Raw genomic sequence first — 22,785 nt, 5'->3', positions numbered from 1 at the left:
GCTATTGATGCCATTTTGTTTTGCTTAACTTGAAGTTCAATGAACTATTTTCGCTGTAAATTAAAATTATATATATTTTTGCTTTCTACGACACAAGAAAGCTATGATACATTTCATTTTTGTTCTTATTTCAATATAAGCAATAACAATGTAAAAAAAATGAAGTTCTGTTTTTATACCACTCCAGCTAAATCACATTGCTCAGTGTGTGCATACCATAGAAGGAAGAAGAACTCTGCGATTCTGACGTTTTTTTATTTCTTTTTATTGGATGATGTCATATTTGTGACTCATCTGGTAAAGAGAAATTATAATAAACTTCAATGATGTTTTCTTATGCTCAATACAAAGTACAATAATTGCGGAAGTAAAGAAAATTGTTGTTTGATGACATAATCTTATGTATTCTCAAGCGAACGAGAAAAATATATCCGATCGTTTATCCGTAGCTGATATTTTATCATCTATGGCTAATGGCGCAGATGAATCCCCCGCTTCAGTAGCAGTAAGTTTGACAAGTTGAATTTAAAACTGTTGAAAGTAGAAAAATTTGAATTCCATGAAATCTTAAATTAATCATTGCACTTTGTTACTACCACTTATCAAAAACAAAATAATATGCATATGTCTTATTTCATGATTTATCTTTTTTGTGCCAGTCTTCGTACATCTTTATTGACAAAATATTTTTTTTAAAGTAAACAGTAGAGACATCTACACTCTGTGATTAACGGAAAACATTGAACGTAAAACACCTATGTAACATTGGTAATCCTATCGTGTTCCGGAATACCAGTATTGAGTTGCAAAGAGTCCTTGTGTTCTTCAATTGTGAATGTCTCTTAAATGTTCTTAGTGTGGTTTTCGTAAATGGGATTATTTGTGTCCATTAACAGCCCAAAATTATTTGTATTGACTTCTACAAACTTCCACAAATGCGCTTAGTTTCAAGAAAGGTTTATGCTGCTACAAGACAAGTTTAATTTATGATCAACTGATAGAGCAGGGGTCTGGCCAGAGGATATTTGGGTCCGTTAACGGACCCTTCACAAAAATCCGATCAATCAAAACGGACCTTTCACAAAATTCCGATCAAACAAAACGGACCTTTCACAAAATCCCGATCAAACAAAACGGACCCTTCACAAAATTCTGATAAACAAGATCGGATCTGTCAAATTGTTTATTGAAAGAGCAAATCTGAAAGCAAAATAACGCATATTTCTGTGTATAAACCGATAATTTTTGGAACCTTTTTTTTAAGTCAAATTAGAGGGATCAGCTTATACAAAATCGGCTAATTTTGAAAAAAAAATCGGCACTCTTGGAATGCTCCTGCAAGCGATAAATAATGGTTACTGCCAAATAAATATAATGGTTGTTTGTTTTATCACAGCTAATTAGCAGCGGTGTTTTTGTAAACTTTTCTGAAAAGGCATTGGTAAGTACTTTTCTCCGCTCATGATTTAATAAGCAATATAATATATATCTGCGAAATGAACTTAGAACTGCAAAGGGATAGTAAGGGTGAGGAAAAAATATGATCCCTTCAGATAGTGTTACCAACTTCAAAATTATCACCCCTTAGCGTCTGGCTTTGAACCTTTATAATGACTTGATTAGAAAATATTCTCATCATTTTGCCAGCTTGTCAATATTTGCGTTTTTTACGGTGGTGCGGTGAGATGTTTAATTGTTATTTTGGGAGAAAATTATATGGGTTTTGATTTTTCGATGCTAACAAGGATGATTAACTTTAAATAAACTCCTTTAATTACCGTTTTTTTTTCTTTAGATGTCTACATTTGAAAAATGCAATCTTTTAACATCCGATATGAGAATCACATTTTGTTCTTTTTTCAAGCTAACTTCGCTTTACTAGGATTCAAATAAATGAAAAGTCTCTTATTTCTGTTAGAACTCTCATTTCAAGTTTTTAAAGCAAAATTCCATTTCTGTTAATGAGTCAAAACTTAAATGCTAAATAGATGGTTTATTTTATTTTATTTTTTGGGTCAACTGTGTCCACAGATATTAATGATATGTTTATTATAGGACTCTAAAATTGCAATTTTAAAATAATTTTATCAAAAATATTTCTTTTACAAGCTGTTTTTATACTTTTGATGCCTTCAGACTTTGAGAATTGCGATCTCTTTGCATCCGCTATGGGAATCCGATTTTTCGAATTTTTAATGATTATTACGCTTTGTTAAGAGGTTAAACAATTGAAATATCTTTTTATTTTTGTTAAAATCACGGAATTTAGAAGTTTTAAAACCAAATTCTGTGCTTTTTAAGAGTGTCTTGGGTCAAAAAGTTGAATGCTGAACCCTATTCTGAATTTTATTTTATTCATTTATATTTTTGTTACAATTATTTTAAGTGCTGTACAGAAATATATCTAGTATAATTTAACATAATGTAGAATGGTAGATAAATATTGATACTTGAAAGAGCGATGCTTTCCCCCCCCCCCCCCCCCCCCCGCCAAATATCAGAAAAAAAATCCAGAATGATTTCTCGACGTAGAAGAGGAAAACATTCAACTTTAAGTTTAATTGATGCTGTTTGTGCCATCTCTAAATTCTAAAATTTGTTTTAACAAAAAAAAATTTTTTTTTTTTGCGAAATTTTTTGATTTTTCACAAAATTAATTCATTTTTCACAAAATTATTTGATTTTTCACAAAAAACGGACCCTGTGAAAAATCCTGGACAGACCCCTGTAGAGCTCCATAACTGCGTTAGCGACAGTGGCACAGTCATGGAAAGCAGGCTGAAAGGAGGCCATGTCAGCGTAGTCAGAAACTAGAGGCCCGTTCTTTGAGCGGACTCGGCACGTAGTAGTATAAATTTGGTAAGTTTTTTGTGGGGAAAAGGGCAAGATGTCCAAACTGACGAGGTGCCAGCCTTGGCGGGAAGGGTTTTGGAGTTAAAACTGCACCCAGAACAAAAACACATTTTTCTCACACAAATAAAGAGGAAGTAGTATTTAAATGTTTCCAAAAGGCATAGGTTATGAAGAATATAGCTTACTGCTTACTAAACGGGTAGCAATCACAGGTTACTTTCCATTTCTTAAACATACTGATAATTATTTTGTGATGAGCACCCCTACTGGCCTAAGAGAGTTAAAATGATCATGGTCACCTTTTTAAGGGAAATCAGGTATTATGTCTGCTTTTCCTAAGACTTGAGTGTTTCCTGTTGAGATTCCTTTTTTTTTCCCAACTTTGAAGCTTGCATTTGACAAATTGACCCTACTTTTTTCTTGATTTTGACCTTCATGTATTTTGTAAGATTTTTAAATAGCTATTTAAACAACTCTTACATAGGAGGACAAGCATTAAATAAATGCTTGTCCTCTAAAAATTAGACATTCTTTCCACGGATTTGGAACTTCTATATAGCAGTTTCGTAAGACCGATTAAATGAATGAGTGCCGTCCGAAGAGCATTGGCCTCAGGCTCCTAGATATGAGAGGGTATCATTTAGTGATATTTTCTGCTTCTTTCACTTTATGACACCCATAGATTTTAGATAGTCATTGTAATTATGAAATTATTGAAGTGAGGAAATTTTTGGTACTTTTCATCTAAACTCCCACCACAGTTGTTAGCATGATTTTTGCGACTTTGAAAGAAGATCAATAAATGTTCATCTACTGTGTCATGAAATGAGCTGACCAATCTCTTGCTAGATGGAGAAGGTTGGGGCTCCTGAAAATATTTGTCCCAGGCTCTGTCAACTCCCAGGATTGCGCTGAATGACAGTACAGTTATTGTATTAAAAGATGATTATTAAAAATGCTTATTCAATGATGATTATTCATTGATGTATTAAAAGAGCATGTTTTAAATAATTTTGGGGGGGGGGGAGGAATGTGAAATGTACATGAGGTTAAAATGCAGATTGTGCTTTACCCCCCATTTCCTTCGTTTTACAGTCATTTTGATATTATACAAATTATTGATTATTTTATGCAATATCTACTGAGAAATGTAACTGCTTGGTTAAATGTATTGAATAACATTTTAACATCCGATATAAATGTAAAGAAAGCAACAATTTTCAATTTTAAAAACCTCTGCCAGAAAATGTTTTGTGTTTTGATGATGTTGAGGATGATTCGGCGATATTCTAAGTGGACTGTAAGTTTTGTTTTCAGTGAAGACTAATTGCTTTTAGAAAAAAGACTTTATAAACTATTTACACATATTTACAACATGATTCCAGTAATCATTTTCAGCTAACCAATATAGCTGTTCAAGTTTTAGGAATGAATACCCTGTTGTAAAAGAAAGCTATGCTCCGTTGCTGGAGCTCTACAAAAGCACAACCATATTCGAGTAAGTCGGCGAACAAGCTAAAACCAAAACAGTGCTAGGCGCACATGCTGCGTTGAGTTGTTCTTCGGAGGCTCACAGAAGATTTCTAGAGTCCGTTAAACAATCAAGGTTTGTCTTTAGCATAATGACGCAACATACCGGCCCCCGTTGAGAGGTCTCAACATGCAGTGAGATTACAATCTGGACTAAATATATAAACTAAAATAAATTCAAGTATTCAAAATAATATAAGACAGAAATAGAAAATAAGAAAATTTGAAATGTCCATGAATACTAATTATTCATTCCCTTCTATGGGAAGAGGGCAAATTTTTGATATGGCTCTTGTTACTGCACCTGATGGTGTTTTAATTTCTAGCACTCTAACCTTTCCATCAGAACCAGCAATGATCTTAAGGATTCGACCTAGAGACCATTTACAAGGGGGTAAATTTTCATCTTTAATGATTACCATGGTTCCTTCTTTAAGATTTTTCTTTTCAACGAACCATTTATTTCTTTGCTGAAGATGGTTAAGATAATCATGCTGCCATCTTTTCCATAGATTTTGTGACATTTTAGTGATTTTTTGCCAACTAGACAGCTTGTTATTACTAATACTACTGATATCTGGTTCCACTATTGACGTTATTGGACGACCTATCAAGAAATGAGCTGGCGTTAAGACTTCAATTTCGTTAGGGTCCGACGACAAAGGTAGCGAAGGGCGAGAGTTTAAAATGCCTTCTATTTGGACAATCAAGGTCCGAAATTCCTCTAAAGTTAATGGGGAACTACCTGCTGATCTTTTGAGGTGGTGTTTAAAAGATTTCACCCCAGCCTCCCATAATCCACCAAAATTGGGTGAGCGGGGAGGGATGAATTTCCAATTAATAGCCTCAGCAGCCAAATAATTACTTAAAGTGTTGTCAGAATTTTTTACTAAGGCATGCAATTTTTTCAGCTCAGTATTTGCACCAACAAAAGTAGTGCCATTATCCGTTAGAATTGTAGAACTTTTACCTCTGCGAGCGAAGAATTTTTTAAGGGTAGCAATGAATGATTCTGATTTTAAATCAGTTACTATATCTAAATGTATTGCCTTGGTTGCGAGGCAGACAAATAATGCTACCAAAATTTTATTGAGAGTCACTTTTCTTTGATTTTTGTATTTAATGGAAAAAGGACCACAAAAATCAATTCCACACTCCTTAAAAGGGGGACTAGGATTGACTCTTTCTGAGGGTAAATTTCCCATTATTTGATCGATTCCTCTAGGTTTATTTCTAAAACAGACTTAACACTTATGAACAATTTTACGAGCTAGTGATCTTCCATTAATTATCCAATAATTTTGCCGGACATGAAGCAATAAAGCTTGTGGTCCAACATGAAAAAACTTCTTGTGAAAATATTCCAAGATAATTTCACTCAATTTGTGATCGTGGGGCAATACAATTGGGTGTTTTTTCTCATAGCTAAGATTAAAATGGTCCAAGCGACCTCCTACTCGAAGTACACCTTCTGAATCTAAAAAAGGGTTCAAATACTTTAATTTACTCTTTCCTGAAAGACAACTCTGGTTTTTCAGATTTTGGATATCTTCAGCAAAACAAATAAATTGTACCTGTTTAACCAAATAGGTTTCACTACTCCTTAGCTCTATTGCTGTCAGTGGTCCTGACCTTCTGCTATTTGAATTGCGACAGTTATAAACAAATCTAAAAATAAAACTGAAAACTCTAATTAGTTTCATAAAATTATTGCTTATAGAAAAAAGATCATTTTTAAAGTCATTAGGTGTTGGTGAAACAGATAACTTTGTAATTCCACACAGGCTGGTAGTTTCTTTAGTGGAAGTATCGGTAGAAATGTCCTTCATTTCTTCCAATATTATTCCCTGGTCCTCTGATGATAGATGAGGGCTTGCTGGTTCAGGAAGACTATTAGGACGAGAGAGAAAGTCCGGGCCATACCACCAAAGGGAATTGTCCACCAAGTCTGTAGCATCTAAGCCGCGCGATATTAAATCACTGGGATTATCTCCAGACGCAATGTGGTGCCAATGAAAGTTCTGAGTATGGTGCTGAATTTTAGCCACCCGATTGCTCACAAATGTCTTTAGTTTCCATGGCGGGGTTTCGATCCATGCTAAGGCTATTTTAGAATCAGTATATAAATAGACACTGTCAATGTCCAGTTTTAAAGATTCCAAAACTTTGACGACTAACTTGCTTAATAGCAGGCATGCTGAAAGCTCTAGTCTAGGTATAGTTAAGGTTTTCAAAGCAGCTACTTGAGATTTGCTACTTATTAAGTGGCAAGACGTTTGGGAATGAGATGAAGATTGGAGGTAGACAGTGGCTCCAAAGGCAATAGATGAGGCATCTGCAAATCCATGCAACGCTATAAATTTTGCACACGGGGTCAAAATGTAACGACTAATGGTCAAACTTTCTAAAGATTTCAAAGAGTTTGTAAAACGTATCCAGGAATTCACGATAAAATCTGGAACCCGGGTCGTTCCAGTCTAATTTTAGTTTCCAAAGTTCTTGCATGCAGGTTTTGGCTCTTGTGATCACGGGTTCAATTAGACCAAGGGGATCGAAGAGTCGTGCAATGTCTGAGAGTATAGTCCTTTTAGTTAATTTGTCTTGGTGTTCAATTTTTACCTTGAAAGTGAAGACATCCGGAGTGGGTTTCCAAGTCACTCCTAATGCTTTAGTTTCATTCTCTAAGAAAGAATGATTTTCCGAAGATCCATTATTGACACAGTCAAGTAATTTGGAATCATTTGCTTTCCACTTATGAAGGTGCATTCCAGCAGACTCCAAAAGTTCTATTAGTTGGCATTGAAGTTCTTGTGCAGCTTCAAGACTGTCTTCTCCACTTAAAACATCCACGTAACAATCATTCTTAAGGACTTCAGATGCTTTGCTAAATTTTTCTATTTCTTCTTCAGCCAGCTGTTTCAAAGTTCTTATTGCTAAGAACGGTGCGCACGATGTGCCGTAAGTAATGGTGTTTAACTCAAAGGTGTCTACCGGGTCTTTAGAATCGGATTTCCATAAAATTCTCAATAATTTTCTTTGTTCTGGATTTATCAATATTTGTCTGTACATCTTTTCAATGTCAGCGAGAAACACGAACCTATGTTTTCTAAAACAAATCATTATTTCGTAAAGGTCTTCCTTAACTTGTCCTTTAAAAAGAATATCATTCAATGATTTACCATTTGTTGAAGAGCCTGAAGCCTTAAATACTACATGGAGCTTGGTTGTAGGGTTTTCAGAACGGTAAACTCCATGATGTGGAAGATAGTAACAACCTGCATCTTCTTTGTTTACCTTGATTTTTGTCATGTGACCAAGAGTTTCGTACTCATCAATAAACTTACAATAAAGTTCTCACATAAGGGGAGTTTTTTTCCAGACGATTCCACAACTGCTGCAATCTTTTCTCAGCAATTGATTTTGAATCCCCTAAAACTGTCGGATCTTCTTTTAGCGGCATAGTAACTACGAATCTTCCTGTGTTCTCTCTGTGATATGTTTCTAAAAAATGATTTTCGCATTTTTTTCCTTCATCACTGAGAGGAATAAATTCGTCCTCAACACTTTCCATTTTCCTAAATTTTTGAAGATTTTCTTCTAATACATCAGTTTGTTTTGTTAGACCGCAAAATGTCTGCAAACCTTGATTCCCTAGTGATCCGGAAACTATGTATCCGAAGATGGTGTTTTGAAATATTAAGTTAGAAACCTTTTGTTTCTCAAATTTTAGGATTTCGAAAAAAAGTTCAGCTCCAATAAGCACGTCTATTTTAGCAGATTTTCCAAAGTTAGGATCGGCTAGTTCTATATCTTTTGGTATTTTTAAATTCTTTGTATCCAGATCATTTGAAGGTACCCAAGTTGTTATTTTTGGAACAATGTAGAATTCAATTGTTCTACTAAAAGAATTATCTTTATTTGAGATCCGTATTTGCATTTTGGATTTTATACTAGAAACGGTTCCGTTGATCCCCGAAACTAATACTTTATCCTTCTTCCCTGATAAAGACTGAGCTAACCTATTCGTGGCCAGACTTAATTGACTTCCACAATCTAATATTCCACGAACTGGTATTCTGAACTGGTATTCTAACGCCTTTTAAATCTTCCACATAAATAACAGAAGTTGCTAGCAGCACCTTATTTGAAATATGTCCTGATTGAGAAATCTCGCTGCATAACGATTGCGAAATTTCTTTCAGACGACATACGTCATTCCTAGTGCCTGGATCCTTTGAAGCGGAAGGAATATCCTTTTTTATTTATCAGGCTATTGCTGTCGCTATTTAGACGACGATTCCTAATTGGCGCCAAGGACTCCTCTCGATGAAGCAAGCTATGATGTTTTTTCGAACAGATGGAACAAAGGAATGTTGATGGGCACTGCACAATTTTATGTTTAGTACTCAAACAATTCAGACAAAGATTAAGTTTTTTTGCTGTTAAATATCTATCATATCTTTCTAATTTTAAGAATTTATCACACTTGAAAATAGAATGATTAGGTGATTGACAAACACTACAACTTGTATTTCTTTCACCGGCATTATTCTTTACCACCAAGTTCTTAACTTTTTGGTTCTTTTCGTATGTTAAATTCTTAGGTTTTACTGATGCATTGCTATGTAAATTTTCTAGAACTAAACATCGTTTTTGCAAAAAGGCTATAAATTATTTCCAAGCGGGTAATTCCGTGGAGGTCAATGATAGTTCAAACTGCTTTCTCGTTTCCTTATCTAATTTTTTGAGAATGATATTGATTAACATTACTTCAGAAAATTTATTAAGCTCCAAACCTATAGTTTTGAGAGCCGGAATGTGCTTAAGACATACGTCAACTACCGATCTTAGGCTTTTTGCTGGATCTTGATTTGACATTTCCGTTAATAATATTTCATTCATGTGAGTTTTACAATGAATCTTTTGTTTTCAAATTGATCTTCTAAAGCCTTAAAGAGTGATGCATAAGAATCATCTTAGTAACTACCTCTAATGCACTATGACATAAAGTCGATTTCAAATAATATAGTTTCTGCGTGTCATTTAAGCTATCATTAGAATCGATTAATGTGAGAAACTTCTCCTTGAATGTGTACCACTCCTGATAACTTCCAGAAAGTTTTGGCAATGGCAATGGCAATTTAAAATTAACATTAGAACTAAATATTTTGGAATTATTCAAATCATTTTGATTTTCAGTTGGATTACTACTAGTGTTAGAAAGTAAGAATTTTCTCAGTCTTACCTCTGAGTTTTCAGCGAGTTCTTCAATTTCTGTGAAGACGACTAGGTCCTTTTCTAAGTCTGATTCATCAATAACCACTTCAAAATATTTTAATTTTAATTCATCCAAACTCGAAATGAGCTTGTGTACATTATCCAATTTAACTTGATATTCCAAGGAATCCTTTGTCTTTCCATCCTCAAGGAATGTAGCAATTCTTGTTATTTGTCCTTTGTAAGCACCTCTTTGGCGATTAAGAGTCACTAATTGTTCTTTACTCTGACGAGTAACTACACTATCTTTATCCGTCATGATTAGTAACAAATTTCTTCAACTATTAATAGCTTCAATGAAAATTCAGGTTCAATTTACCTGCGACTGACGTGACTAATGATTCGGCGATATTCTAAGTGGACTGTAAGTTTTGTTTTCAGTGAAGACTAATTGCTTTTAGAAAAAAGACTTTATAAACTATTTACACATATTTACAACATGATTCCAGTAATCATTTCCAGCTAACCAATATAGCTGTTCAAGTTTTAGGGACAAATACCCTGTTGTAAAAGAAAGCTATGCTCCGTTGCTGGAGCTCTACAAAAACACAACCATATTCGAGCAAGTCGGCGAACAAGCTAAAACCAAAACAGTGCTAGGCGCGCATGCTGTGTTGAGTTGTTCTTCGGAGGCTCGCAGAAGATTTCTAGAGTGCGTTAAACAATCAAGGCTTGTCTGTAGCGTAATGACGCAACAGAGGATATGATCAATGATAATTCAAATGATGAAAATTATAGTTTTAAATTAATAACAGAGAATTAATTTTAATATCAAAGAAATTTATTTCAGTGTTCTACCATTGAGGGCTTGACATGTGGAATACCAACTCGTACCACCCCAACACTAACTCCTACAACATTAAAGAATATTGAGGAATCATTCATGGAATTGCATTCGATCCCTCCTGCACCCCTTGAACATCAGCACCAAGCTGGTTTTGCTCCCCCAGTTGTCTCCTTTCCTGGAATACCAAAACAAGAGGAAAACCATTGGGTCGATGATTGCATGCATTCTTCAGATCGATCTCTTGACTCGCCATGCCCTGCCTCTGAAGCATCGACTACAAGTTCCCGAACATCAAAGGGTGGTAGGAATGGAGGACGACGTCCTATGAGGGATGAAAAAGTAAGTTACATGTGTACTAATTCACATATTATATCAGAGGTGCCCCCCCCCCCCCCAAGAGCAAGCGCACTCCACCTAACTATTCCCACAACCCCCGAAAAGCAAGAGACCTCCCCCAAAGTGAAAAATACCTTTCAACCCCCCTAAAATTTTCAATGCCCCCCCCCCCCAAGGAGGCACCCCTGATTTTATGCACCGAAAATTGCTTAACTTCTACCTTTATTTATAGCATTCCATGCTATGTAAAATAAATAACCCTTCAAGCAAAGAGGAAGCTGTCATTAATGACTTTGCTCCTTTACTTTTACTCATTGTCTTGAAGTGATTAGCATTCTGTTATTACAATTTCAAGAAAGAATTTTTGTTCTTTAATTTAATGCTGAAAAAATCTTAAAAGTTATCACTTGGCATTTTTAATGTAATTGCTGAAATTGAATTTTGACTTAAATATGTTTTTTTTGTCATGGTATTATTCGCTGTTACTTCAGATTAAACGAAGGGTGTTTTTTTTCAGCCGTTAAAACCATATACATATTAATTTTAAAATTAATAATTGCTTTTGCATTTCAATGTTGTTTGTTACTAAAGTATTCTAAGATTTTTTTTTAAACAACTAATGAAATCATTTGAAATTGAGTTGTGTACATAAGTAGATATTTTTATTATTTTTTAATAGTTAAAATGCTATATTCATTCTTTAAAGCCTAAGTTCTTGATTAGAGAATAGCTCAATATGACTGGTTGTTGAAAGATTTCAATTTGTTTTACATAAATATGTCTATTCTGCTATGTGCAGGTAAAGGGCAGAAACTGAACATTTTTCATTTTCTTTTAAATTTTTTTCATCTATGGTACGTTTACCTTTATTGTACATGTACATACTCACTTATTTGGTTTCTGCTGAAAAAGAAGGGTGAAAAAAACGTGGAATTCCAAAATTATCCTATTGTTAGTACTTTGTCCACCACACATTTCTTCAAATACCTCGAAAATTAATTCCTGCAGGTACTGCCGTTTACCTGCACATGGCAGTAGTATTTACATTAGTAAAACAACATTACTTCCATACTTTACCTATCACTTGTTTGTTATTCTTACAGCAACAATTATACTGTTTGAAAATTCAGTTCAAGATTATTTCCATTTAAATTTCTTAGTTTAATCATGATTAGATAAGGCTTTAAGAGTGGTTTTAATAATTTCTTAGAATTCTTATGTTAACTGGTTCCTGGACATAAAATATTTGTTTCAGATTTCCTACAATACAGTGAAACCTTCCTCAACGGACACTCCCGAATAACGGACATTTTGCAAGTCCCAGTCCCTCAAAATAGGCCATTCCATGTAATTCACTCTAAATAACAGACAGTTATTTCACAAAAAATTTCCCTTGCGATTGTAGCACTCAGGGTTGGTAAAAAATACCGGTTTTTTCAAAAAAAAAAAAAAACCCCAAAAAAAAAAACGGTTTTTTGGTTTAAACCAGGTTTTTTTGGTTTAAATCAGGTTTTTTTTTGCTTTAAATACTGTTTGCAAGAAAAACAATTAATTTTCGGAAGGTAATTAAGGTTCCATGTAATTAACAGTTATTCAATAGTCACATTATACCTAATTTCTTGATTAATGAGAGAGATTAGAACAAAATCTTGTAACTAAATTAAATAATTAAAATAGCTTTCTGCGGGGAAATATTGATTGAAATGTTTGACTTGATTAACATATTAGTATGCATGTATATATAGACCTTTTATGATATGAAATACTGGCTTCATTTTTGATTTCATCAAATGAAAGCCAGATTAGGTCTTTTTTTCTACCAGAATTAGACATTCTTTTTAAAACAATATGAGTAAGTAACTTTGGTACACTGCACAGGTTAGCTAAGGCAAAGCAAATACCAAAATCCCAATTCCAATGAACAAAAGGGGGGGAAAAACTATGAATTATCTGCACCCAATAGTCATAAAGCAGCATAGGTGTATAGCCAATCAAAATCTTTTGAGCACACAGAATCCAAAAAAAAAAAAAAAAACACCAATGGAAAGTAGTTTATATGTGAAGATTTATATATTTCTCAATCAATTTTTACACATACACTTGAATTTTGTTCTGGGAATTTAAAAATTTGTCTTTTCATCTTCCTACATTATTATATAAGGAACTATTATGTATCATAATATGAAGTATAAACTCTTTTTTTTAATTTGATTCAAAAAATAATATTTGTGTTCACCTGCAGAACAAATCTCAATTTTTAGGTGCAAACAATTAAGTTAGACTGTCGATTGCCTTACAAGTCGAAGTAAAAATTCCAGGAAAGTGCAAATAAATGGGCAAAAATGTCACACCCCTGCAACAGGAGTGAGCAATATAATGAATTGCATCTACAATAAAAGATTCAATCCTTAGTAAATCTTAACTAATCATGCAAATTAAGCATAATGATAGAAGTTGACTGAAATATGCTTTATGGCACATATATGAAATAAAAAATATATTAATTTTTTTTTTTTTTTTTTATTAAAGCTTGTGATACATTTTGAAGAAGCAACTTTGCAATTTTAGTATTTATCTCTGCAACTTAGCTAGGAACTTAGCATAAATAGAATTTTAAATTTTTCAATATTTTTTTTGGAAATCAATGTAAACCTGTAAAATGGATTTTTTTTGGCTCTTTTTTTTAAAAACCATTTTTAAAAAAAACCACATGGTTTTTTTAAAGAAACCCAATTGGTTTAAACCATGATTAAAACCATGGTTTAAACCAACGTGATTTAAACCAAACAACCCTGGTTTCACTTCCGGTTTTTTTTTTCTTTTCACAGAATATCTTAGTAACTGCTTGCCTTACAAAGCTTTTCATCCTCCGCAACTGATATTCCCCCCCCCCCCGTCATTTCCTTATCACTGTTTATTGGAATTAAAAGGGTGGTAATGGGCAGAAGCAGCGATTGGGGCTTAAAAGCGGACACTTCCCAATAACGGACAAAACTTCTGGTCCCATGACTGTCCGCTATTTGGAGGTTTCACTATTTCTCTCGGTAATTTACTATACAATTTTTACCAAAAAAAAAGCATCTTTTCAAAATATTTCTTTAATAAACAGCTTAAACTATTTTGAACACTGCATTTTATTTAAAATGCAATGCTTTTCAGGTAGGGCAAAGAAAGGAAACCATTATCATTGGTAATGTAAATCAGGGAAAAGTCAGAAAACTTTTTTTTCCAGTTCCTGTCGCCACCCTGATTAATATTTTCAGTATTTTTTTAGGTGTCTTTGCAAGGGCATTCAGCGTTGCCAGGGATGGAAAATGGATAACAGCTGCCTGTTAGCCTTTCCATCTCATTGGTGGTCAGACAGCAACCTAATTTTATATCCGAGAAAGATATTTTGAATTTAGCTGGAGCGAATTGTTGTCAGATAAAGCATGGCTGTTACTGTGAAAACAATAAAGAAAGCTGTAAATCAAGAATATAATCTTGGAAATCAGACCCCAAGACAATCAGATGGTAATTGTAGAAGGTTTTTAAGCCAAGTATTGTCATTGTGTATTAGACAGTCACTGATGTTTGTAGACTAAAGATGTCTGAGAACTAGTTTGAGAATTATTCCTGTAGCAAAAATTGAGTCATACAGCATTATATTTGTAAAATAAAAATTAATGAAAATCTTGTGTAAATAAGGAGTACCCCTGAAAGAGGGGGAGGTGGGTCGTGGTACATGCACTCTTGAAATGTTAGGGAGGGTGAGTGGATTAATTTACAGGTTTTTTTTTAACTTGTGTAAAGTTAGGTGCACTTTAGGGGATGGGTGAGACAGATGACTTTCCTGTATAAATGAATACAATGAGAAACTCATGTATGAATGTACTTTTTAACTGTTACCCTGATCAGGATCTATTTGCTTCATTTATTTTAGCTCAGTCCTGAAGAAGAAGAAAGGAGGAGAATAAGAAGAGAAAGAAACAAATTAGCTGCAGCTCGTTGTCGTAGAAGAAGAATGGAGCTCACTAGTAATTTAATGAATGTAAGTTTTTTTTATTCATGCAAAATAATTTGATAGTTACTAAGACTATCTCAAAATAGACTTGCACAATGCTCTACACATCTAGATTGTGCTGCGTTCAAAATCTCATTTATCAGTTTTTTGTTTAAATTTAAAATGTTTTGTCATTTGTACTCGCTTAAATGGATATTGTGTCTGAATTTGGCTCTGCCCTTTTCCCTCTGGATATTAATTACTTCATCAAGATTAATTTCACATCTGGGTCCATGCCCCCTCTCCTGATCCTTGCTAAAACCAGTTTCAAAGGTAAATAAATGCACGTCGGTATGAGAGCAAAATGTAGCACAGTTCAGTTTTTAAAGTTTCTGCTTTGCTATGGCTCTTTTACAGTGTTTTTCAATTTTAAATTTAATTCTTCTCATCCTTTCTTCTTTTTCTGGGCTGAGCTAAAATAATATACACTCTGCAGTATGTGTTTTGTGGGTTAGAGCCAACAGCATTTACTGACACTCTCTTCAGTGTTTTTACAATTCTCGCCCTAAACCTTTCAACTGACTCTACCTTAGCCCTCGCCCCCAGAAGAACTTGCCTTATGTAAAATTAATATTTTTGTATCCTTCTGAAAGAGAAAGCAGGCATGAACCAATTAGAAAAGTTTAATGAATGTGTTTGGTAGAAAAAGACGTGATAAAGTGAAGCGGTGAGGGGCGACTGTATATGATGATTAAAAAGACTTAAAACATGAATAAAAGTAGAACAGTTAGTAATCCAATGTTGTGACGCACAAAAATTGCAAAATTATTGCAGACACGTGTTTCGGTGTTACAAGGAACACCTTTTTCAATGCTAAGAAGTGTGAGCTTCTGGATGAAAAGTCATCCGAGGAAAGCCAAGTCAACAGCAAGTTAACAGATGCTGCTTTGAGGAACAGGTGGAACTGAATACTGTCCCAGAATATCAGGGGATACCTCATTTCCGTACAGAGAAACCAGCTCCATCTCTACAGCTTCGGCTAAAGCTTCGGAACTCACTTCAGGAAGGAAAGCTATGGTGGCTTGGTCAACCTTATACCAGTTAGTATGAATAACACCGTGCAGTTTTGCTTTTCTTAGCCAGACTTGGGAAGATGTGGTATCACATCCACTAACTGCATGAAGGAAAAGTATGTATCTAAGAGTTATTCCATTTTTCCTCGGTTGAAAAAAAAAGTATAAAACTGAATACAAATTAACTGGACTTTGGCACTCTTCTGGAAAGAAATATTTTGAATGTTTGAAGCAAAAATGGCAAAAAAAAAAAAAGTAGATCCTCATCCTCTTCATCATTGATTACGATCTGTTGAGACGTACTTTATTCGATGGCGATTCAGTTTCTCTAGTTGTTTTTATCTTCTATGCCCTCAAGTCCAAACCTAGGGATCAACTTATCATTGAGGTGTCGTTTATTACACAGTTTGGAAAAGCGTTTCCTCAGGAGCCCTCTGATGTTGAGAAGTCAAATATAATCATAATCCGCTTGCGTGCAGTCATTCTGATGTATCCGAAGACAGTAAAAACGTCCCTGAGTCATTACAGTTCTTCAAAATAATTTAACATGAACATAATTCATTAAATTCACCGAAAAAGCACACAACTGAATTGTTAAATATGTTACAATTATGGATTAGTTCTCTCGGGCTCTCTTTTAGTTTCACTAGAACCAGTTCATTCATTACACATGTATGCTTTCAAACTAGGCAAAAATTTATGGATTCGCAAAACCATGGAATTTCTTCAATAGTACATAAAAATCTTTTGAATTCATCCCCTTTTTCATATCTCTTGTAAATAAAGGCGAGCATTTTTTGTGTAGAAATCGAGATCTGCTAAGTGAAAAAGTGGGAGAATTTTGGTTAATGTTTCTAGGTGCATCCCTATTTTCCACTTTCTGCTTGAATGACTTTTCAATAAGTATAAACATTTGACAATATTGCTCTTGAAGTGTATAGGGGGTACATTTTTCCTTCTAGGTTTCCCTCCGAAGCTTTGCATTTGCTATAATGAACCTGGACAATTTCATTTGCTTTTGCAAAAAGAATGAGTGAACTTTCATTTTCATTTATTCTTTGTTTCTCTGCTCGTCTGTGTTAGAATATTTAAATCTCATTACAAATTCGTCTGATACCAAAATTATTCTCCATTCAAAATAAAACCTGGTAGGTCATTTTCGTGTTGAAAAATGAAATGGAGCTTAAAATTAATCAATGTTAAAGGCATAGATACGAATGCTTGCATTATTTGCATAAGGCTGTCGATTATTGACCTATTTAAGTTTTCTATAATCGCCATGTTTTTCCAGCACACATATGTATATAAATAGGCATTAGAGTCTTATTATCTCATTCTTTGCCCCCTTTTTTTAGAATAGAATCTTCCATATTGTCCTGAAAAGTGTTTTGTCTCATTTCTGCAAAAATCAAACTTGCTGATCATTTGTTTGTTTTGCGATTGTAAAAGAACAATTGAATCTACAGACTTTGGTTTTGACTTAAATGAAAGCAAATTAAATCTATTATAACAGTATAGCCAGGTTTTTTTCAATTAAAGTGGGAATTCATGTCCATATTTGGTGTGGAATGTGATCAAAACATAATTTTTTCATTTTTCGCCAAAAATGGCCAGTTTTTGATGTACGATATCTTCTAAACTATTGGTCTTGCAGAACCCCACTTGAGCTTAAATTGTTCAAAATTTAATGTGCTTTAAAACTGGTATTCACATTTAGCATCAAAAGTTGGATAATTTAGGAGATTTCAAAAGGAGAATATGGTTTGAAATTTGTTTAACTATTATAAAAAATACAATATGGGTCTTGGTATAACTAATCAAAGAAATAATTTACTATGAGAGTTCAGACATTATTAATTGCAAATAACCAAGAAAAATTCTTGCAAATCAATTTCCTCACAATCATAGCTATCTACTATAAATAAAAAAGTAAAATTAAAATCAGGCATTATTAAATGAAGAAAGTATTTTGCAGTATCTACTAATGAATCATAAGTCTGATATATTAAAAACCTTTAAAAAATCAAAAGATCAATGCATATTTTGTTTTAAGATTTGAAAAAAAGTTAACAAATCATGCAATTATAATAATCAAATACTACTATATAACAAATATATTCTATAATTGTTGCCACTGAGTCATTATAAATAATTATAATGTATCAGTGGCAACAATTATAGAAGCAGGACAAGTTAGGTTTAAAGAAAATCATTGTTTTTTGTTGTAGACATTATTTCTCTTGGTTTAATGCATTTAGGAATACAATTTTGCTATCAAAGACAAAAAAAAAAAAAAAAAATCATTTTAATTAAAAGCCTCAGAATAACTTAAATGAAAATACTCTTTTAGCATATTTTAATAATGAGACAAATTTTAATAATGTCATAAAAATTAATGTTTATTGATTTTTCCACCATTCATACATGAGACTTCTTTTATTATGTTGGGATTTTAAAAAAGTTCTTTAAAAGGTGAAAAATTTGGCATTATTATTATTAGTAGTAGTAGTAAGATCGCAGAGTCAAAAGAATGTTTTCTGCTTTCAAAATTTTATACATTTTCTTTTCTTGCTCTGACTGCATATTTTTACACTATGCATCGTTTCAGTGGTACATATTCTATCTTACTAAACTGTAAAGTTATCAAGCCAATTAGGTAGTATATGAAGTTTCGGTTGAAACATGCTTTTTGGACTATTTTGAAATGCAATACTAAAAAATAATGATAATTAAAAAATTATAAAAGTGCTATTTGGATTTTTTCCCATGTAATTTTAGAAAAACTTAGTTGGTCTGTCTTGTGCACATTTATGTACCTAAAAGAAAAGCTGTATAGATTTAAAAAAGAAAATAAAAACTATTTAGCAAACTTGCATTACTTTAAAAAATATAAGTTTCTAAATTTATTAAATCTGTAATATATCTAAAAATCTTTGCTAGTTATTTTGCATTAATTAGATTTTACTCTTTGAAATAGTATGTAAAATTTATGAAAACCTTTAGGGGAAAAGAATGAAATTTTACAAAAAATCCATTTTTGAATTAAAAATGCACTTGGTTCAAACCAACGTGGTTTAAACCAAACAACCCTGGTTCTTAGAAAAAGAAAAAATGCATGTATATTTAGTCATGAGTCTACTTTCCTTGATTATTACATTTGTTTTGTGCCTTTAATACAAAAGTGTATCCACTTTATTGATTTGCTTTTTAATCTTTGCTTTAGGAAACAGATGGTCTTGAAGATAAACGACAAAGTCTTCAGAATGAAATACATATGCTCACATGCCAAAAGGAAGAACTTGAGTTTTTACTGGAAGCCCACAAAGCTACTTGTAAAATGAATCACAATTCTTCAAAAAACAAGTCAATGGACAATAAACCTCAGTTCTCTAAGTCAAAGTCTTATACTCGTCCAAACACTCTGTCCTTGTCTTCAAATTTCAATAATTCTGAAGGTGTTTCCCTCAGATCGTCTCCTGACGTGTCCAATCTCAATGGTTTGAATACATCCTTAAATACTCCTTCAGCTGGTCTCTACTTCAACATGATGGATGGCAATGGTTGTGTGACAAGCACAGCTAGTAGTGGCCTTTCTTGTGTGATATCTTCATGTGGTGGACAACAACGAAGCTCAAGCAGTGATTTGTCTAGTCCTGATTCAATTCCACCAAAGCTAGTATCTTTGTAACTCTTTCACCAGCTGCAAAACTGCTTAAATTTTATTGGACACACAGTTTCGTCTGAGTATTATTCATCAGTTTTAAAATTTTGCTCATACATTATTAGTACATTTTATTTAAACCCATTTGCTTAGTTTTAAATGTTATGTTTTTCCTCACAAAAAGTTCTTGACCTTTGAATCTTTTCAATATTGTAATATTTTAAAGGTGCCTATGTTTCAATATTTGACAAGAATCATTGCTGCATTTCTCTTTTTATACATGTTTCCAATAATAATTGTAAATTTTCAACTAAATGATTTTAATAAGGTTTGGATTTTTAAGAAACAATTTTTTTTAAAAAAGAAAAAGGGGGAATTATTTTTTATCATGTGCATAACTTTAACTCTTAAAAACATCTACATTATTGCAAATTTAAATTTTTGTTGGAAGAAAATGATGGCTATTGCTTTTTGAAATTTTCTATGTATTAATATTATACTAATATTTAATACTTTTCTATCATTTTTTACCCTTAATTATTTTTGAAAGATCAGCTTATCTTGTGATTGGACATTTTTGCCTGAGAGGTAAAAGCTATTTTTAGTGACTTTATATTTTAATTAATGACTTTTTGTCACTAAAATCTTATTGATCAAGTGTGGTATAGTTATTTTTGTAAAATTGGTTGTATTTTATATATAAGAATGAACATCACATACTTCTTTTTCAAAACATGATGAAATACAGGGTCTTTAATATAAAACTTCCAGCTTAAAATGGCGGTTAAAAAAAATAGTTAACAGTTTACAGAACTTCTTGACTTTTTTCTTTTTTTTTTCTGCCAAAGAAAAAAAAAGTTCTATCATTCCCAGTAGTTGGAATTTGCCTAGTATATAATATTGTCAAATGAATTAAGATTCAAAAATATGGTTGAAGGTTTTTAATGGTATCAGAAACATATTCAATACACATAAGCAAAATTTATTCAGTATTGCATCCACCATTTTCTGAGAGCTAGTTAAATCTCAATACTATGTTCTTTTTTCGCTTCCGCCAAATAATTGTTATAACCATAAACAGTAGCTTTGCAGTAGCCCTCCATTCGTTTATAAATGAGTAGAAACATTTTGAACCAATATCACATCCTTTTACGTTTAGCAATATTGCATATTGTGCCATTCACCTCTAAAGGTGAATTTTTATTTTTATTATTATTTTTTTTTTACTGAAAATGATTCCCTTAATTTTCATTAAACTTTTATCAAGTTTAAAAACATTTTGTTCAGAATTTTTTTCTTTTATAGACATTTCAAAGTGGAATTTCAATCTTAAAGACTATTTCTCTATCTTAAAAGGAACTGTTAAGTCTCTTTGTTTTATTAGGCTTGAGTTTCAAAGCTGTGTGTAATAAATTTAGCTTATGTGTGTTTGACTCCTTACAATTTTATGTAATGATTTATTCATGTTGTAACTTTCTATCTCTTTAAATACCTTTTTTAAACAAATGCATTGATTTCCAAATGAAGTATATGTTGAACCATTTCAAGCTTTGAAACGCAAAGCTTTAAAACTTTATTTGAGTGTTAATTATGCATTTTGTCATACAGTAAAATATCTTGTTGCAATAAATCCCAACACAGCAAAATAACCTTTTCAACGAAATAAATGTGCAGTCCCAATTTAACTGCCATTACATTACTTGAATTTGATCACTATAAAATTCCTGTTACAACAAACTAAACTTGCAGTCCTTTAAAGTTCATTGTAATGGGATTTCACTGTAAATAAATACGTAAGGACTTAATTTGTATGGGAGCTCAGCTTCTTCTGTACTTCTTTTTGATTTTATTGGAATTTTCTTATTGAGGGAATTCAGACTGTTTACGTATTAAAATAAGTTCTGAAGACTACATTGCGGTACTAGCACAAAACACATCTGCAGTCGAGCACAAACTGAGATATTGCTTTTTTAAGTTTTGCATCACCATGCATTTGATTCAGGTGCCACCTTTTTAGAATTAAAAAAAATATATATTTCTTGTTCGCAAGACCATAAAACACTGTATTTAGGTAAAATATGCTACAAAGAACCTGGGGACAATAATTCAATATTGTTAAAAGTGCAGATACGACTTTTGTGCTTAGTACAACAGTACAGCTCCCACATAGTTTTTGACTTTATCTAGGCAATCTTATATAAATTGTTAGAACTGTAGTGTATAAGATCCTCGACATAGTTCTTATGTCATTATTAAGGCTGCAATTCAACATGTCCTTTTTATTTTTCAAGCACAGTACTTCAAGTGCAGTAAATCCTAAAATTAGATTTCTTTAAAAATTTTAGTGAAATTTCATTTATTGTTTTTTAACATTTTACTTTCAAGCAATCTAAATCTAAGATTCATGATATTGTTATGAGGAATTTGTTTTTAATATGAAACTATTGTTAATTTCTTATCTTGTGCTTCAATTTTCTTTAAAATTTTGAACTGAACTGCATATGAACATACTCATAAAGAAGTATTATAATTTTATAAAACTCATAATAATAGGTGCTCAATCAGTTTGCTGCCTGCAACTACCTTCTTTAACTGAGAAAAATTGAAGTATATTTTGCTCTTAGAATAAGTAAATAATTTAAAGCTGATCTATTTCTATATCCATACATGGTATAATCAAATAGCAATAAATCAAATGTGTGATTACACTGGGTAACGTAGTAAGGGAAATTAATTTTTCCTTGTTTTTCAAACATTTGATCTAAGTATATTACTAAAATAATGTCATGCATAGAGTTAAAAATTATAGAGATTTTTAGAGTCAAATTTTTACCGGCCATTCTATTTTTCTTGATTGAATGTGCATAGTCTCTGAAACACAGTATATTGTATAGTATTCTTGCTAAAGTAAAAATATAATGGGCGAGCCTGTTTCTAAAGATAGCATTATTTTATTATTATATTTATATTCTCATATATATGTATACATGAAATGCCATTTTTTTCTGATTCAAAATACTAACCTTTAATTCTAGTTTTTAAGGCTGATTTTTTACACTACCACGGACATTTTTGTAAGTAGCAGACACAAGTGATATTAGAGGTATTTTTGTACATTTTAAAAGCTCAGGTGCTTCTTTTCATTTCATTTTATTTTTGAGATGTAGGCTAGTCATTTGCATTTGTATTGGATCTCTGACTATATTTTTCATTCAATAAAGTTCCAAAAGTTTAGTTAAAATTTTGACTGAAAAAGCAATGATTTACATATATAATTCATCACCCT

General features: G+C 32.5%; 1 protein-coding gene across 1 annotated transcript; it reads left to right on the top strand.

Moving 5' to 3' along the window:
- The first annotated feature begins 364 nt into the window (after positions 1-364).
- On the top strand, positions 365-19,742 carry LOC129221181 (transcription factor kayak-like). The gene is made up of 4 exons (XM_054855632.1): positions 365-505; positions 10,451-10,786; positions 14,706-14,813; positions 19,062-19,742. The coding sequence occupies exons 1-4, from the start codon at positions 401-403 to the stop codon at positions 19,524-19,526; spliced, it is 1,014 nt and encodes a 337-aa protein (XP_054711607.1). The 5' UTR covers positions 365-400; the 3' UTR covers positions 19,527-19,742.
- The last annotated feature ends 3,043 nt before the right edge of the window (positions 19,743-22,785 follow it).

Source organism: Uloborus diversus, chromosome 4 (genome assembly GCF_026930045.1).
Source record: "Uloborus diversus isolate 005 chromosome 4, Udiv.v.3.1, whole genome shotgun sequence".
Classification (NCBI taxonomy): Eukaryota; Metazoa; Arthropoda; class Arachnida; order Araneae; family Uloboridae; genus Uloborus; species Uloborus diversus.
This window is presented reverse-complemented; position numbering and strand designations above follow the sequence as displayed.

What these genes read in the sequence shown, in the direction of transcription:
- LOC129221181 (XM_054855632.1), top strand. Translation starts at nt 401, where the DNA reads ATGTATTCTCAAGCGAACGAGAAAAATATATCCGATCGTTTATCCGTA. An exon ending in GTCCTATGAGGGATGAAAAA is followed by an intron (nt 10,787 to 14,705) that starts GTAAGTTACATG and finishes CATTTATTTTAG; the next exon opens with CTCAGTCCTGAAGAAGAAGA. An exon ending in TCACTAGTAATTTAATGAAT is followed by an intron (nt 14,814 to 19,061) that starts GTAAGTTTTTTT and finishes TCTTTGCTTTAG; the next exon opens with GAAACAGATGGTCTTGAAGA.